Genomic DNA, 15,790 nt, shown 5'->3' with positions numbered 1-15,790 from the left:
AATTTAAGCAGAAAGATGTTGAAGTGATCACTTAAAAAACATATTTGAGGAAAAATCGGGGCTTTCTCTTTATCTATTTATATCTAGTTTACTAATTACATAATATTTGTTTCTTGATATTTTTCTTGCTGCCCAATTTTTTCTAGTGGGCTAAAACGAAATGAGTAATTATGTACAAATTTCCTCTCTTTTTTTGTATAGGCATTTGTTTTGTTTGTGCTATGTAGATAATCTCGTATTCTCTCTGCAATTTCCAAATCTTTGTAAGTGTTCTCACAGCTTCCGTTACACACACTCAAACTGATGTTTCATTCAAAAATTTCGCTTTTTACTGATAAGAAATGTGTAGCAAAAATTTTGGTTTCGTTTCTACGTCGCGAAATGAATGAGAAAGGCCCATCTAATATGGGGGGAATGCTTTAGGGACAAAAATTATTAGTTATTTTGATTATATTCATAAGAGCGCCACAATCTCAGAAAGTCAATTTAGGCAATTGTTTTCATTGAGCAGATGGGACTTCATGCTACTAGAGGGTTTGCCGACTGATCACTTCTCGCGGCACTAAGACAAACCATCGAGCTCCCTGACACTCAACTGTTTATTCTGCACGTTTTTTGGATAAGATCCAACAAAAATAAAGGATCAATTTATGTAGCCTAGTTTGCTAAAAACTGTTAAATTCAGAAAACGCAGAGATCTTCAAAGCAGTTCGGGTTAACATTGTTGTTTGGAGCTAAGGCCCCAATTATTTTACTAAAAAGTACCCCACAAAACATTTCTCAGTGTACTCGTACTCGTACTAGCGTGTCGAAGTTGGCGATGTCCCGCTCTGCGGAAGTAGGTACAGGAACACTGGAATTGGAAAACCAAATGAAATTCGCTTGAAACACTCCAAAGCCGCATACAATTCACAATCGAAATCAGTTTGAAACTCGCAGCGTTCATAAACAGACCACTACCTCTAGAACACGCTCTGTTAAGTCAACGCCATACATAGTCGAGATTAAATTTGAAATTGTAAAAAAATAAAACTACAAAACATCGAGAAAAAAATCTAAAATATTTGGTTACAACAACTATAGCATAGAGTTCATTGATTTTTTACACGATCTTACGAGTACAAGAGAAACGTTTCAACAAAGTAGTGTGTGGCGATAAGCGAGGAGCAATACACGAGACCAACAAGCATCTGTACAATCGGACAACACAAATAAGCAGCCTCTACAAAAGTAAAAATAGATTATTACATAAATCTAAAAATAGTAGCTGTAATCATAATTAGTTGCGTATTGGTATTTGGTTCCAACAAGGCAAGACACGCCAAGCCACGCTTATCATGAGGAATAATAATCTTCTACTCAACCTATCCACTGGCCTAACAATTGTGGCGTGCATTATGGCGACCACGTACGCCATCTCGAGCACATGGGGCAACATCTCGAATTCGGCGCAATTGTTGCATGTGGAGAATGTGTTTAATGCGTCATCGCCAGGAAAATATGTGAATCGTGAAATTAAGTTTCCCAAAAATGTAAGAACATACATACCGAACTTTGCATATCAGCTGTGAAGTGAGGGAAAAGTGAAATTATATATTTATTTGTGTAGTTGTTTTTGGGTTAAGGCCACAATTTGGTGTGTGTGGAAAGATAACCAGATAGCAGGCCAAGAGGTGGCACGTAGAAAGCGTATTATTGAAAAAATAATTAATGAGATTTGAGATTATAACAAATTATTTAGCTGGTCCCATTGGCAGGGGATTTTTTGCATTTTATTTATTTTTAAATGTTTGTTGTTCAACTAAAGCGCTTTTTCCAGAGAATTGTGAATTATTGTTTAATGATAAGGGTTTCATGATTAACAAAATGACATCAGTGACTAAATATTTCGCTTATGGGCAAACGTCATACGCTGCTTATCACTGCTTTTTGTGAAGAGCTGTACAGGGCGACTTTGAAGCAAATGTATACATAGTAATCTCAACTGCTGAACTGCTAAAAGTTCAATTTCACTTGCATATATGTATGTATGTACGCATAGGCAAGTAGAATTAATTTAAAATATCAAGGCTATAAACGCCTTAAGAACTCTACAAATGGATACACTAAATCATGATTCCAAGATCTAGCTAATCAACGTGAGGAAGTTACTCAGAGAGTTGAGCGCACGATATATGTACATATGATTCTCGGGCTGGAACTTCTTCTATAAACAATATAGTAGGTGGAAAAACATAACTTCTAAATTTACTTAAAAAATTATTTTACAGGGCAAAGGTCACATCGTTTAGCTGTGTGTGTGGTTAGCTCCCACTACAGCTTTTCGATATGATATAGACAGGACTGTAGTATTTGATCAAATGTTGAAAATAGAATTCTGCAGCAAAGCAGCGTATGGTTTCTCCTTAGGAAAGGCACCTCCTGTGGTAGAACTAAGACGCCGAAAGTAACAAAAACTGTATATATTTGGCGGCCGCACTATTGTGAATATTTGTCCAAGCTGCTCCTCGAATTTGTGGTGTGCGTCTTAATTTTTGCCACACATAGAGATACCTACAGTTTACCGCCCAATTACGATTGCCAAATACTCCTTCTTTAGAAGATGTTTCATTATAGAACTAAGCTCGGAACTTGCCCATTACTTGCCGGGGTGTGAACGCCTATTAGTATGTGAAATTACCCGAGTATACTTCCGATGGAAATTCCCATCATCACTCTGTGTATGGAGATATAAGGTGTGAATATAGAAACTTAACTCCCTTGACAATTAGGGTATTAATCCATGAGGTAGCAAACAATTAGCCGGGGAGGTCAAGACAACCAAGTAAGGGCTATACTAATCAAAGTACTTGAAAGGATGGGTTCCAACTTCAAATCAAACTGCCTATGGGGCCATTAAAAATTATTACATGTATTTTTACTGGGTAATTCAGATCGAGAGGTTTTCTGCACAAAGTGGGAATTTGACCCAGTAGGCTAAAGCGTCGCCATCATATCTTCTTGTCGAATTTGAGGTTATCTCAATAAGACGAGGATAAAGTGAACGCTCAAGACACCGCTGTGGAAGAAAGGAAGAATCCTAATATATTTTTGCATAGTGTCTACATTCGATTTTTGTATGCCTTTAGGGGGTTTCAATATTTCAAGGTTGCAAATAGATCTTCATATTTTGAGCAAAAAATATTTCCTAAACTAAGTTTTTGTTAAAAAACACAAAAACATTTTTTGGTAGATATTTTCCAGAGTTGGTAGATTTTTTTCAAGTGGATGTTAAGTATTTTTTTTTCGTCAGAGGCAACCATGGTCGCGGACGTCCACAGAGTTCTCGACTAAGCTAAACACCGAGAGCATGTTCATTAAAAATAGCAAGTCTTGATCTTACCAGATCGGGAAAGTGGCAGAGATAGTATTCTATACTCTTCACCTCCTCTACGTCCCTGCAGGCACGACGGAAAACGTTAGCGGGGTAACCCATTCGCCTAGCATGCGCTCCCATTGGGCAGTGTCCTGCAATTGCATATACCGACAACTGTGCTAATAATCGGGCAGTCGATTTGTATAAGAGTTTTGGATCGTTTCTCATTAATATATGGCCAGATCTATTTTTGTAATGGAACATGTTGTTTCTTTCGACCATCGTTCGTTGGTCAATACAATGGAAATAGATTTCAGTCGGTGCTTACTCGAAGACAGGGGGACGCCTGCATCGAGCGCAGTTTACTGAGCGTAGTTCAGTTCCTCCCTCTCAAGCTCGTCTGCCCGGTACCCGCCCATACCACGTTAATGGTAACTTGCATTCGGCAACCACTTTTGAGGAAGTCTTACTGCACTGTAAAGATTTAGTCGCTGCTTGGATTGTAGACAAATTGCGACGTTGTTTTAAAACCGAATCTGAAGCGCAAACAAATAGGTTACCCATCGTTTGACGCTGTTTTTTTCGCTTAAACAAAAGTATATATTTACACACATATATATGTATGTACTATATATTGCGTATAGTTATAAGTAACATTTTTTGATTTGATTTATTTTTTTGTGAAATTGCGAACCGGAAACGCTTCGCAAAAGTCGGTTGCCTGATAAGCTGCGTAATGGCGGCGGCGGCGGCTATGGCGGCGTCTCTCTAGCTGGCTTGATTTTGCACACGCGTTTTATGAAACTATAAACATCTATTTTTTATACATTTGTTGTAGTTGCAAAATTTTAATAAAGCACAACGAGTGTCAACCTTCAGAGATCGCAAAAAAAAATAGCAAAACTTATGCGGATTTTTTTTTTGCAACTCTAAATTGGCATGGAATATACTTTTTCTGGTTTAAATATTTGCTGCTGGACCGCAAATTCGCAACATATCGCTAATTTTGCTGCATTTTTTTTTGTTTTTTAAAATTATACAAAAGCAGTTTTCGCTGTTAGTGATAAGAATTTTTGAGCATAATAATAAAATTTGCAAACAATTATATGAAATGAAAAGAAAACCAAAGTTTAAATATTTAATGTGTCATAGATAGAGCCGAGATCAGCGTACTAGATCAGTATGTACAATAGGGTGGCCCAAAATAAGTAAAGTCGGAATTTTACTGCTCTTACCCCTAGGATCGTTCTATATCGAAAAAATACCCCATTTTTTATTTTGAAATCAATAAATATTTACGGGTCGCTCAAAGCGATCAAAGTTTTCCAAGTATTTTATATGGGGGAAAAAACTTTTCGCAGGAATGGTAAGGAATTCTTGAAAATGAATATTTTTCGATCGGAAAACTCTGGTTCTCTTCGGGAGACTTCCAAAACCAAACTGAATTGTTTATTTAACCATCGGCTAACGTGGTCCAATATACATAAAAAAAACGAAAATAAAAAATATTCCCACGAATAATAAAAATTTGAGAAAGCAGCGAACATTCAGTAACACTAAACCGCCGGTTTTAATAAAATCTTGGTTTTTTTTTCAGTGTTGTAACTAGAAAATAAACACTTACAAAAAAAAAAACAAATAAAAAGTATCACGCTCCAGGCTCACTAAATTTCCAACACACACCTCAAAGTGCCTTCAACTCAACAGCTACTTATTTTAAAATGTGTATTAATTTCGCCTAAAAACTTATATTCCTTTTTCCAACAAACAGGGCATCGGCAATGGACGCATAATTACCGGCATACGCGCCTTCGATCAGGTGACAAATGGCACCGGCGGTCATGCCACCATCTACTCGGGTGGACCAGGCTTCAATAATGTTACTATCAAATTGCAATCACAATACAATTATGGACTAATATTTCGCGTGGAAATTTACGGCAAATAATCACCAACAGCGGATTGCCATTATTCATTAATCTACTTATTATTTTTATTTAGTAATAATTGTTTTTTTTTATGTTTGTTTAATTATAAGTTAGAGTACTTATTTTGTTAGCACTAAGTCAAATACAAACAAAAAAAAAAAAAACTGAAACAGAACATAAGAGTAGCGCTAGAGAGCACAAGAAATTAATGACTTTTGTCTTTTAATTCTAAACTGCTTAGATAAGGAATTATACGCAAGTACTAGTGCTAGTCTGCCCATTGAAGAAATAATGAAGAAAATAATGAAAAGTCAAATAAATTAATTAAATTTGGGCTTTTTATTTTCTTGGGAAACTACATATATTGCTAACGATAATTACGTTAATAAATCTAAAATCAAATGATTAATTTTAATTCGTAACAGACACGTGTGGTCAAATGATTACACACGCTTACCTTGCCTTGTTGTCCGTCCATCGCATTTCTTGTATGGCGGTGATACCGAGGACCTTAGTCTTCCCGAGGACATCAAAAAGCTTGCTATGCTTGTCTGTAACATTTTAAATAGCCTGGCTGGCGATATGGGGATTTCACTAGTACATAAAATAGTACTTGCAGAATACCATAACATCAATAACTTAATTCTTTCTTAAGTCGACTTAGGTATGCTTATGACCACGGATATATGTAAATTTCTATTTTCTTTTTTTTCGAGTTTTAACTTCCTTTTGCATAATTTCACGAAGAGAATATTTAAAATTCCGCGCTAGATATGTCGATGATGTAATATGTCTAATAGAGGGAAACAAGGAGAAGCAGATACTCGACTATCTCAACAAACAACACAAAAATATAAAATTCAGTATGACAGTCTAACAGAAGAAGACCGCAAGAATGAACTGGATACAATTTATGCCATTGCGGAAAATAACGGATATAAGAAAAGCTTAGTTGAAAAGTTAAGTAAGGACACAAAATCGAAAAAGACAAGCAAAGAGGAAAATAATAAAAAAACTTGGGCAGTTCTAACTTGCACGGGAAAGACATCGCATAAACTTGCCAAATTCTTTCATACGACATGCAGACATCATTTAAAACAAGGAATACTGTGGGAAGAATATTAAAAGAGATAACAAGCGAGGAAGACACGCTAGTTAAACAAGGCGTTTGCAAGTTAACCTGCGACTGCCGATACAGTTACATAGGGAAAACAGGATGAAATATAAGAACAAGGTATCGAGAACACATAAGGGATCATAATAAAAAACACGAAAACCAGAGGCCACAACGGAATCGAACTTGGCAAACCACATGATCAAAAATGAATGCGCACCAATGAGGATTGAACAAAGAGCAGAACTTCTCCATATACAACATAAAGGACAAAGATTGAATATATTAGAAAATATATAAACAGAAGACCTTCAAAGGACAAATAATAAATGAGCAAATAAATACTGTATCGGACGTACTATTTGAACCTCTAAAACTACTGTACGAGAAGAAAAACGACAACAACAAAATATTAAGGATGGACATGGAAGGGAATATACTAACTACAAAAACAAAGAAGGTAAAAATAACGCTAACACTAAAAACAAGCCGCAGTAATTCATCTACCTTTGAGCATCCCATATACTGCAAAACTAACTATCCAGAATGAAAAATGACACTGAAGATGGCACAACGCCGAAACCGGTTTGTCTCCAAAGCAAATTTGACAGAGGATGACGGAAATTCGTTCCAAAATATATCATACACCCACCCTGTCGGAAACAGCAATAACCAAAAAAGAAAGCATATTTACATTTAATGTGTGGGCTCATATTTTTTGTAAGTTTTGGACGTCATAGCGATCCAGTTCTCCACATACTTAATATTTGGAGTTTTCTAATAAAATAGAGAGTACAAACTAAATTTCATCGAAATCTGATGAAATTTAATGTTTCCGTCCACGAGAGTGGAGGGCGGGCAATTATTCCATTTTTATCAAATTTCATAATTCCCTATTCCTAAGTAAAATAAGAGCACATGTAAAATTTCAGCGAAATTGGTGCAGGATAACATATATTTTCACCTGCCTTCATATAGACGAAACACTGGTCCTTTGCGGGATCCAATAATCAGTGTTTAGGCTCCTGAGGTAAGTAAATGTTCTAAAAGCGGGATTTCAATCGCTTTTTTAAAGATTCGCATTCTTTCTTTCATTGATATTTGAAATATTTCTTAAGCGAAGATCGTTTCAATGAAAATGTATGTATGTATCATTGTTTGAACAAGTTTTATTTATATTTAATTTAAAATAACCTACACCCAGTTATAGTTAAAAAAAAGGTCACGTTCAGACGCAAAATAAATATTTTCATTTTCAGAATTTTTGTTTATTTTAATTTTCGCTTATATAATCGACTGTGTAAACAATAGCATCTATGTAGTTATGTATATGATCACAGAACTGTTTTCGTATTTAAGTTTTTGTTTAGAAAAATTTTACTTTTATTGATATTTTTTCTTCTCATATTTATTCGTCAATTTCCCGCATTCACAATAACTACACAGTTACTTAGTTGCCATAGATCTGAATCGTATAGTTTAGTCCATGATTACGTTCGGATTTGATGTGTAGAGTTACATTACGGTAACCGGGACCACCTTTGCGTAGCTGCGCATAACCGCCATCCTTACGCTTGTGATCGATGGCAACCACCTGGCTGATGGTGTAGGGATTGTAGGCATACTGTGGAGAAACATACATAAAATGTATAATTAGATAAGAATAGTATTTCTTTAGAAATCACTAAAAAGTAAGAACAGATAAAAGCATTTGTAATTTCTTATTTCCGATTTGAAGTAAAACGACTAGTAGTATGTATATGTAAATTGTAAATATTCACCTTTGCTGGGTATTCAACATCCACAGAGAACTTGCGCATAAATTCGGATGCCCTCACCACCTGTGTGCTAAAGAGTAATCGATCGTAGTAGCCGCGTTGTCCCCAAGTGCTGTTGGTGGCCATGCTGGTGGCAACCAGCGCTGCCACAACAGCGAATGAAACGAGTGCGATTGTTGTGCAGGTCTTCATTGTTGAAATTAATTTATTTTGTGTTTTACTGCAGTTGTGAATAGTTCAACGGCTGGAATATTACTGTTTTTCCATGGCGAGACAGCGGCTTCTTTTATACATATCGAAATAAGTACCAACTTGTCTCTAGATATCGACACGCGTGTTCGAGCACAAGTGTGTTTATGATATTTGTTTTTCACACTCGTACATACTGAGCGACATTGTTTACTTATCCACTTGAAACATATTTAGTTAATTTTGATTAAAATTTTTTTACAAATTTTTATAATTTTCTTAGATAACTTTCCACTTAAATGTTGCCAATTCGTTTTCACTTATTATTTTCAAGTTAATTTTAATTTGTTAATTATCGTAACATTTCTGCGAATTTATGCGCCAACGTAGTTATCAGTAGGTAACTCTTTTATATGTAAGTACCACAGACAGAGTTGAATCATTTAGCCTTTTCAACATTGCTGCATCGCCGCTTATCTTATCACCTTTTGTTTTTTCAATGTTCTTGTAAGTGCAGGTGCTTACACAGTGTGCGAGTATTGTGCAGGGGATTCATCTGGAAAGCGTTTATTAGCGAGCTGCAGTAACACTCTGTAAGTTATATATTTCTTTATGAAACTCGATATTGTCTTACTTAAGCCTAAAATTATGTGTTTTCGATGCTTACTTTATATGAAATGCTGTGAGTTGGTTTGTTTTTTTCTTGAATATGCACATTAAAACATACATTAGTATATATGTATGTATGTACGTACACACCTACTTAAAAGTATCGGAAGTTCTACTTAAGCAGTTGTTAATATAATCAAGATAGTATAGTTGAATCAAGTGGCGTTGACGAGGCAAGTGAAGTGTTTTTTTGATTAAAATCGACTATGACTTCTTCACCAAAAACTTAATTTATAATCTTAACAATTGTACAACAATTTGTGAAATAACTCATACTGAGTTTATTCGCGAGAACTCTTTCAACATTTATTACACTGATTTTTCTGGTGAACGCAACTGATCATGATACAAAAATTTGGTCATCATTATCAGTAAAAATTTATCATAAAAATTGTATCTCCGAAACTTTAGTGATGACATTTGCATTTTGATCAGTGACGAAAGTGTTCAGGTGAATACACCTATTAATAACAGAGTTTGAGCTTATATCGGAGCCTCTTCCACATTATAGTCTAACTAGTGAGCCTGCGTGGCCTTAAAACGCCAAAATTTAATTAAAACTTTTAAAACAGTGAGAACCCTTATCAAAAATCTCAAATATGTTGCAATGATAGTCAGAGTTATAAGCCAACTTGGTGCCAAATTTCGTGTAAATCCGTTCAGCCGTTTCTGAGTAAAGAAAATTCTTGAACGATGCCGGATTTTTCATGTCATCAAACATAAAGCACTCTGTACCGCTAATAAAGTGCGAAGTTCAAAAAATAATAGCATATTGTGGAATATTTACAAACAAACAAAAAAAAACTTACTTAGAACTCTTTCGTTTGACACCCATATTTTAATAACTTGTGTATAAGTTAAGTTAATTTGACGTTTTAAACAGATGGCGACCTTCCAAGAAATAGTTTATAAATGAAGGATTTTTAAACCCATTCCGATTGGCACGCGTATTTTAAAAATTCATTTAACTTATTACATGTATTGAATTTAAATTTCTTCCTTTCGTTCGTTTGACACGCCTATTTTAATATTTCTTATAACTTGTGTATAATATCTATAACTTTATTCGACTTTTCAAACAGGTGGCAACCCTATTCAAAATATTTTCAAGCTACTACCTTCTTGAACCTCTTTCGCCTGGCACCTTTATCAGATGAATTAATTCCCATGGTTGAAATTTAATTTGATTTTTGATACAGGTGGCAACATTTTCAAAAACATTTTGATGGTTACTCATATTGTACTGATGGATTTAACTTTTTAAAGTATTTGAATATAGTTTCTTAAAAGGTAGCAACTTCTTTCGTAAAAGTAAAACATTTATGCACATTTACAGCCCAAGCTCTTTAATTTGACACCCCATTTTTGAAAATGGAATTAACAATGCAGATCTGATGGCATTGATTATTAATTAATTTGAATTTGATTTTGTAAGAGGTGGCAACTCCTTTCGAAAAAATAATCTAGAGGCCAACTCCTTTATTTTGATACCCCCTTGCCAAAAAATCCCTTCGCGTTTTATATATGTATGTATATAGATATTTGTATCCCCGATTAAAAGTCTTATGTTAGTATCCGCGAGTTGAAGGTAATCTCAAGATTAAGTATGTGACTAAATTTTTAAATTATAGACTTGCCATAGCAGGGCTGTTGAGAAGGATATGCTGAGATGAGAAAACCTCGTCATTCTCCAAGCCGCTGAGGCAATAAGGCAATAAATCCTATTGGACAGTGCTTTGTCAGGACTCCTGCTGGAACTGTAAGTTTGTGCTTAGCCAGCTAAAGATGCAGCCATTTTTGCAACGCCTTATTTTCGTGTCGGAATTTTCACACAGCGCTCGTTGAGCCATTCAAAAACCCAAATATCAAGGCGCAGTCCACATAAATCCACGACGAATGTAATTTTTCGAAATATCTATCACAAAAATATTAATTAGTATTTAGCGAACCCAAAGATGCCTTCAACTAAATTAACGATTTGGATGAAAATCACAAGCTGTAATATTTAATAATAATTTAACTATACCAACCAAACCCTGGAAATAGTTCCCAAATATTGCCACTATTCGGCAAATTAACTAAACTCTTTTCTCCCTGTAGTAATAATAAATAAATTTTTGCTTAAAGCGTATGTATACAGACCAGCGATGTATCAATCTATTTTTGCGTCAATTGCCTACGGTACTACTTTAATAAATTTCAAAGCTTTGATTTTTTTTATAAACAAAAAGAAAACAGACACCACAAATGCATACAAAAGATAAATATTTTATGAAATTGTAAGTCTTCATGATTTTGAAGTATCTAATCAGATATTCTGCAAATATTTCGTATTCAAAAACCACAAAATGTGTTCGCAAACTGCTAGTATGTTTACAAGAAGCTACAACAGATGTTCTACAATTCTCTTTACTTAATCCATTCATCCATTCATACAAATGTTTTTTTTTGCAAATTTACTGCACTTGAAACACATTTGCAGATTCACTGCGGTGATTTGGGTGTCTAAAACCACAGCATTGTGTCTACATAGTAAATGCAGTACGAGTATGCAACTCTGCATGTTAGTGATTTTTTTGTATGTACTTGCTTGTAGCCTACACCTGCTGACAATTTATTAACTACCAAAAAACTAAGTTTTTTACATTTTCCACTTGTCATGCTTGTCTAATAAACACAAAATTACATTTATCAAATATCGTAGAGACAGTCACATCTGGAGAGTTGTACACACAAGGGACAAGGGAAGGATTGTGCAGGAATCAGACAAACTGCCTCTTTTTGTCTAATGCAAGAATCGTTCATTGCTGAATACACTGAGTTCACACAAGGCTGATTTTTTCGATGTAATTTTGCAAACTCTCTATTGGTGTTGCTCGTCACGTTCACTCACAGCATACTATTTATGCTCGTTATTTAATTTTTTAGTTAACTTAATATAGTACAACAAGATATCGCAATGATCTTTTTAGTACAACTTCATAGGTATGGAAGTAGTTGTGGTAGGGTAATGGAACTTGATATGGAGATATATAAAATGAGTTACATACTCACAGAGGAGGGATACCACCATTTCCAAAAATTAAATTCTATTTGAATTAAAGGAGTTATTTGAACTTTGTTTTACAATATGGATGTCAGATAAAAGGGGTTTAAAAATATTGTAGTTTGAAAATATTTTTAAAAGAGTTGCCACCTGTTTGAAAAGTCGAATTTAAATTAATTATGCCCAAGCAACATATTGTTAGGAAACTCTTAGTTTGAACATTTATAATAATATTATTCGGGTGTTTTGCAAAGTTTCACACTTTTCAAAAAATTTAATACAATTAATTTAAATTAATTATTACAATATGGGTATCAATTGAAATAATATTTCTAAACTCATACTTTTAAAAGGGCTGCCACCTGTTTGAAAAAGCAAATTTTATTTGAATTAGGGAAATTAGGTGTACATACCACATTATGGGTGTCAGAAAAAGAGGTGCAAGATTTTGCCACCTGTTCAAAAAGTTTAATTCCAATTAAGGGATTTAAGTAATTGATAATGTATCACTAGAGGTAGGTTAAACCATTTTTATTTGAAAATACTTTAAAAAGGCTTAAAAAAATTTCAAAATATTCAATATTTTCGACTGAAATTTCACACACTTAGCGCAGTTTAACAAAAGACTAAAAGAAAAATCACAAGTAGAGCGTAAGGAGAAAATATAAAACAAATTTATTGAGTAACTTATAACTATATACATAGATAGCATACGCAGCATCGGTGTGCAATCGAGGTAGATTTTTGCTTTCTCTCCAGCTACTTAATGACAGTATCTTTATACTGAGCGCTCCCATCATCAAGGACACCAAAAAAATTAAATTGGTTCAGTTATAGTCTCGTCAGCGCTTTCCAATGCACCCTTTCTAAACGCATAAGAATACACAATATTCGGCTTACTGTAAAGAATAAAGCCCAGTTAAAAAGCACCCTTATGATCTTCATAAAAAAAATTGTAGGTTAACTGTTAAAATTGGATTAATATTTTTCAGACCAAATGTAACTGTTATTTTTTATTTTTATTTTTTTGTTCATCCCGTAACCGTTGCTTTCGGATACTTTTTCTTTTTAATTATATCGGAGTAGTAAGGCTTTACTAAGCCCTGCACGGTGTATTCTAAGAAGAAAGTTGCAAAAATTTTAAGATACCTTTTTTGAAATTTTTGATACCAAATATCTCGAAAACAGGGCCAATTGGATAATGTAACGGACATAATCTTAATCAACGGATAAAAAGGATCTCTACGGAAAGAATCAGCTCTCAAAAGCTATGTCGCAAAATTTTGTTGGCCAAGTGTTATTTTTATGAGAACCGCTTTCCTTCAGATCGAAATAAGGCGAGTTGAATATGTATGAGTTGAGAAATAACCAAAACAAAAACCTCGCTTGTTACACATTATTCCCTACCAGTGTATGTAAAACCGCTGAAAGATTCTTAAAAGATTGTTCAATAAATGTGTAATACAATTACTTAAATATGTATGTATGTATAAAAAAGTTTATACGAAACCGTAATTTTATTGATAATATTCCGTTCTTGTTTACCTCACATCTTAAAATCTAGGTGCTAATATGAATTTAATAAAAAACTGTATTCAATGAAATCGTTATTTTTTATGTTGTGCCATAGAAGGTAACTAGGCTATTAATGCCCAGGCCACGTGTTGATGTTAACCTTATCGAGACAGTACTTGTGCCTAGTGCACCGGCTGTTATTGTGACAGCAGGACTTTTACGCGGAGGTCTATTGTCATTTATCGTAATGCCCCTGACCACAGATGTATTCGATGGTCCCTTGAGAACAATGAGAAAATAAAATGATTAATAAAGTAAAAGATTTACAAAAAAAATTACACAAAATAGAAACACAAAGAATGAGGGGAGAATGAAGTATGCAACTTTGGAAAAGAAGAAAGTGGAATGAATGTAAGAACCATAAGGCGAGGCACTACAAACAATAGTATCTATGTATACATTTATTACCGGATCATTCTTATAAGATTTGTGTAGCGAGCTTAGCAACCCGTTGATGATTGAAAAGAAGGAGTTCGAGATAATGGAAAGTAGGGATGCAGCGGAAAAAAGAAGGTTGTATGAAGTGAATAAATAAAATGAAAATAGTGAATTGAGTAGATAAGTGAAATGGTTTCGTTTTACATTATATTTTTTGTACCACTAAAACTCTTTCTAAAATTTGCTTACCGTAAAAGTATAGTCAACCGTTACCACTTGACCTAAACGAAAGCGCTGAGACAGCGTTGTCATGCCCAAAGTGGCATCAGTTGTTAAAATTTGGCCAAGCTGTTGTTGCGATGCATTTGCATGCGCTAGGATGGTGGCAATGAGCAGCAATACCACAAAAATATTCTTCATTTTTTAAATGTATTTTTTTGTTTTTTTTTTACAAAAACTAAAAACTTTGTACAACTCTAACTTTTTCGGCAGCGCCCAACACCTCACTGTGTGTACTCAAAAGTTGTGTGATAATTTCTTTGCGTTCACTTGTCAACTGTGATATCCGCTATTTCAAGCTGCACTTTTTATAGCAAAAGTTTTTCGATACTGGCAATAATATTTGACTAGAATTTTTTGGTATCATTGTGACCCAGTAACCTATTTATCGCTTGTAACACAAATTTTTGACTTACATGCTTGAAGTTTCGAAAAAACAAATCGTTGGAATTTTTGTTGTGCAAGCCAAGGCATTGAAATGCATACATATTCTGTAAAGTTGGAGATGATTTCCAATCTAAATATCTTAACATGTTCTTTGGTATCTTATCTTCTTATTGATTAGTTGGCATTGAGTTTGTCTATGACGGATGTATGTATGTATGTGTGCATTTGCATTTGCGACTATCAGTTGCATTTTTAGAGCAAATTCATTTGACGAAAAAAAGTAAGTGCGCCTGGGCCACACTGGAGAAGTGAAACTTACGTTACGTATCTATTTTGTCTCATTACCAATATACATACAAACATACATCTGCGTTTGCTTAAGGTTATATTTTTTGCCTTTTTTCTATCTAGATCCCATTTCTACCCCTGTTCATTCTAATTACAATTATGCTATTCTGTTTTCCTTTATCTTAATTTTTATCTTTATACTCCATCGATATCAAAATCGATAGTAACACTCAACAAAATATCGATAACAAAACCGATAAAAATATCGAAAACAAAATCTATAAAACCTCAAAAAAAAATTCGATGGCAAAATCGATAATAATATGGTAGAAAAATCGATTGTAAAATCGATAAAAATATCAATTAAAAATATCGATAACAAAATTGGTAAAAATATCGATAACAAAATTGATAAATAATCGATAGCAAAATCGATAAATAATCGATAACACAAACGATAAAAAATTCGATCATTATATCGATAAGTTCTGAAGATATTGATAGCAGAATCGATAACAATATCCATCAAAAACAAAACTTACCTTTACTTTCATTCTTGTATTGGTCTTTTAACCTTTTATAAGCAAGTTTTTGTTAAATGGACACCATGTGCATACACTCAAGAAGCACTTGTTCAGCCGAACCATTTCCGTGTGCAATTTCCGTTGAACTTGCCAATTTACTCCCAACAAACCAACGGCCCCTAAAGAAGTTTCACTTAAAAAACAAAAATTAAAAAAAAAGTAAAGTAAAAGCCTTAGATTAGTCATGCAATTACACTTGTAGTTGTCGGCTTTTAGGTAC

General features: G+C 34.2%; 3 protein-coding genes across 3 annotated transcripts in view; 2 read left to right on the top strand and 1 right to left on the bottom strand.

Moving 5' to 3' along the window:
- Positions 1 to 15,790, top strand: part of LOC118743898 (protein Wnt-5-like) — a gene marked incomplete at its 3' end in the record, with an annotated part of 280,007 nt that overhangs the window by 73,336 nt on the left and 190,881 nt on the right. The window lies entirely within an intron of this gene.
- Positions 915 to 5,449, top strand: LOC118743055 (probable salivary secreted peptide). Its single transcript, XM_036475533.1, has 3 exons — positions 915 to 1,230; positions 1,312 to 1,532; positions 5,127 to 5,449. The coding sequence occupies exons 2-3, from the start codon at positions 1,338 to 1,340 to the stop codon at positions 5,301 to 5,303; spliced, it is 372 nt and encodes a 123-aa protein (XP_036331426.1). The 5' UTR covers positions 915 to 1,230; positions 1,312 to 1,337; the 3' UTR covers positions 5,304 to 5,449.
- LOC118743056 (probable salivary secreted peptide) lies at positions 7,620 to 8,496 on the bottom strand. The gene is made up of 2 exons (XM_036475534.1): positions 8,179 to 8,496; positions 7,620 to 8,021 (listed from the first exon to the last, which is right to left on the bottom strand). Exons 1-2 carry the CDS (start codon positions 8,365 to 8,367, stop codon positions 7,848 to 7,850), a joined length of 363 nt encoding a protein of 120 aa, XP_036331427.1. The 5' UTR covers positions 8,368 to 8,496; the 3' UTR covers positions 7,620 to 7,847.

Source organism: Rhagoletis pomonella, unplaced genomic scaffold (assembly GCF_013731165.1).
Source record: "Rhagoletis pomonella isolate Grant_MI unplaced genomic scaffold, Rhpom_1.0 Rhpom_scaffold_00007, whole genome shotgun sequence".
NCBI classification, from domain to species: Eukaryota; Metazoa; Arthropoda; class Insecta; order Diptera; family Tephritidae; genus Rhagoletis; species Rhagoletis pomonella.
The sequence above is the reverse complement of the archived record's forward strand: the minus strand, read 5'-3'. Positions and strand labels throughout refer to the sequence as shown.